Here is a 1,572-nt window from a genome sequence, read left to right on the forward strand (position 1 = left end):
TGCATGTGTTTTGTGAGATTGAGGAGGACTTTGTAGATCGGTGTTGGACATATGGGCTAATGTTGGACTTATGGACTTGGACTGGACTGCATTGGGACACTTTCTTAATGTGTACACTTACCCTTTATATAAAACTCTCTCTTATACACATCTGAGTTTCTGTGGATGTGTTTCTCTGTTCTGCCCAGCCTCATACAGTTGATTATGGGTGTATGGATAAGGAACACTCAGTGTGGGTGGCGGGGAAAACCTCATGGGGTTTGCCACTCAGCCAGGGATTCAAAGCACTGAATGAGCATGTGGAGGAAGGCTTCCCCTGCAAGGGAAACCTAGGGCCAAGGCATCTAAAGAGGACGTCACAGAGACATCCCAGAGCCAGCTGGGAATTCATCTTGCCCTGAGGGAGTCCCAGGCCCACCCCAGCACTGACACCCACCCTGGGAGGTTGTGAGGAAAAGGACCTTGTGCCGGGCAGGTTCGTGCCACCTGTTTCTCAGAGGGTCCTGGCCAGAAAGCCATTTATAGGCACAGCGGAGTCTGGGTGTAGGGATTTAAACCCTGAGAAGGTCCCGGCCCTGAGGGTTGACCTTGAGTAGCAAGGGTGGCAGAAGATGCTGATGTCTGATGGAAACCAAGAACGTCTGCCATTGTCTGCTTATGGCCTTGCAATTGAGAACCTCGACTCCTGGATCCGAACCGAGGCCCCTCGCTAGCCATGGCCCACGAGAATGAATCCGCGGAGACAAAGAACTGTCTCTTTGAACTTCTAAACCTCTCAGTCCACGTTATACCTCTTTCAGCTGAAGGCCTGGCCATGCAGGGTGGGGACATTTAGCAGTAAACCGAGATGGGGCATGACAGGGACATTGGGAACAATATGACACTGTGTGACAGCAGAAAGTGCATTTGCAGATGTTCTTCAGCAATCCAGGGCTGCCCAAGCTGGTTTTCAGGTCCTCCCGCCAGCCAGCTGGTCCAGACCCCCACCCCCTCCCCTAGTCACATGGATGGCAGTCCTGCAGGGCACAGCCACTGTTGCCGGGAGGGCCTCCCAGTGGGTGGGTCTGCAGCCAGCTGGAAGCACTCGGGGCCACCTGTCTGGTCAGGAGCCTCTCAACTGTGAGCCTCTTGGAGCTGGGGCTGGCTCTGTGGTCTCACTAAAGAGGCAGTGACATGCACCGGCTCCATTCCATTGTTTCTTCACACAGGGATGGGAGAGGAAATGTCCTTAGGACGCCAGGAGGCCTTTGAAATCTTCAAGCGGGACCACGCTGACAGCATTACCCTGGAAGACAACAAGCAGATCCTGAAACAGAGGTAAGGCCGGTCCTGAGAACAGCGGGTCTTCCCAGGCTTGGCCCGGCCAGCCTAGTGGAAAGCATGAGCCTCTGCATTATGTGGTCCACCCAGCCTCACTTTTGAAGGCAAGGCGAGGCAGCTGTTCGGTTCCGCATGTAATGGTGTCCAGCCAGACCCAACCCTCTTGTTGCCTATGTGGAAGCTTGTCATCCCCATACTATCAGGTTAAGCAACTTTTTAGTCCAAGATCCATCAGGGACAGCGTAGGCTTCT

At 53.8% G+C, this 1,572-nt stretch overlaps 1 protein-coding gene across 1 annotated transcript in view; it reads left to right on the top strand.

Moving 5' to 3' along the window:
• Window positions 1–1,572, top strand: part of KIF6 (kinesin family member 6) — a 501,761-nt gene that overhangs the window by 367,169 nt on the left and 133,020 nt on the right. Inside the window, exon 14 of the mRNA XM_045294777.1 lies at window positions 1,209–1,317. Coding sequence (XP_045150712.1) covers window positions 1,209–1,317 — 109 coding nt within the window. The remainder of the gene's footprint in view (window positions 1–1,208; window positions 1,318–1,572) is intronic.

The sequence above is a fragment of the Echinops telfairi genome, unplaced genomic scaffold (assembly GCF_000313985.2).
Source record: "Echinops telfairi isolate 266 unplaced genomic scaffold, ASM31398v2 ScPeMD7_3533;HRSCAF=4204_1, whole genome shotgun sequence".
NCBI classification, from domain to species: Eukaryota; Metazoa; Chordata; class Mammalia; order Afrosoricida; family Tenrecidae; genus Echinops; species Echinops telfairi.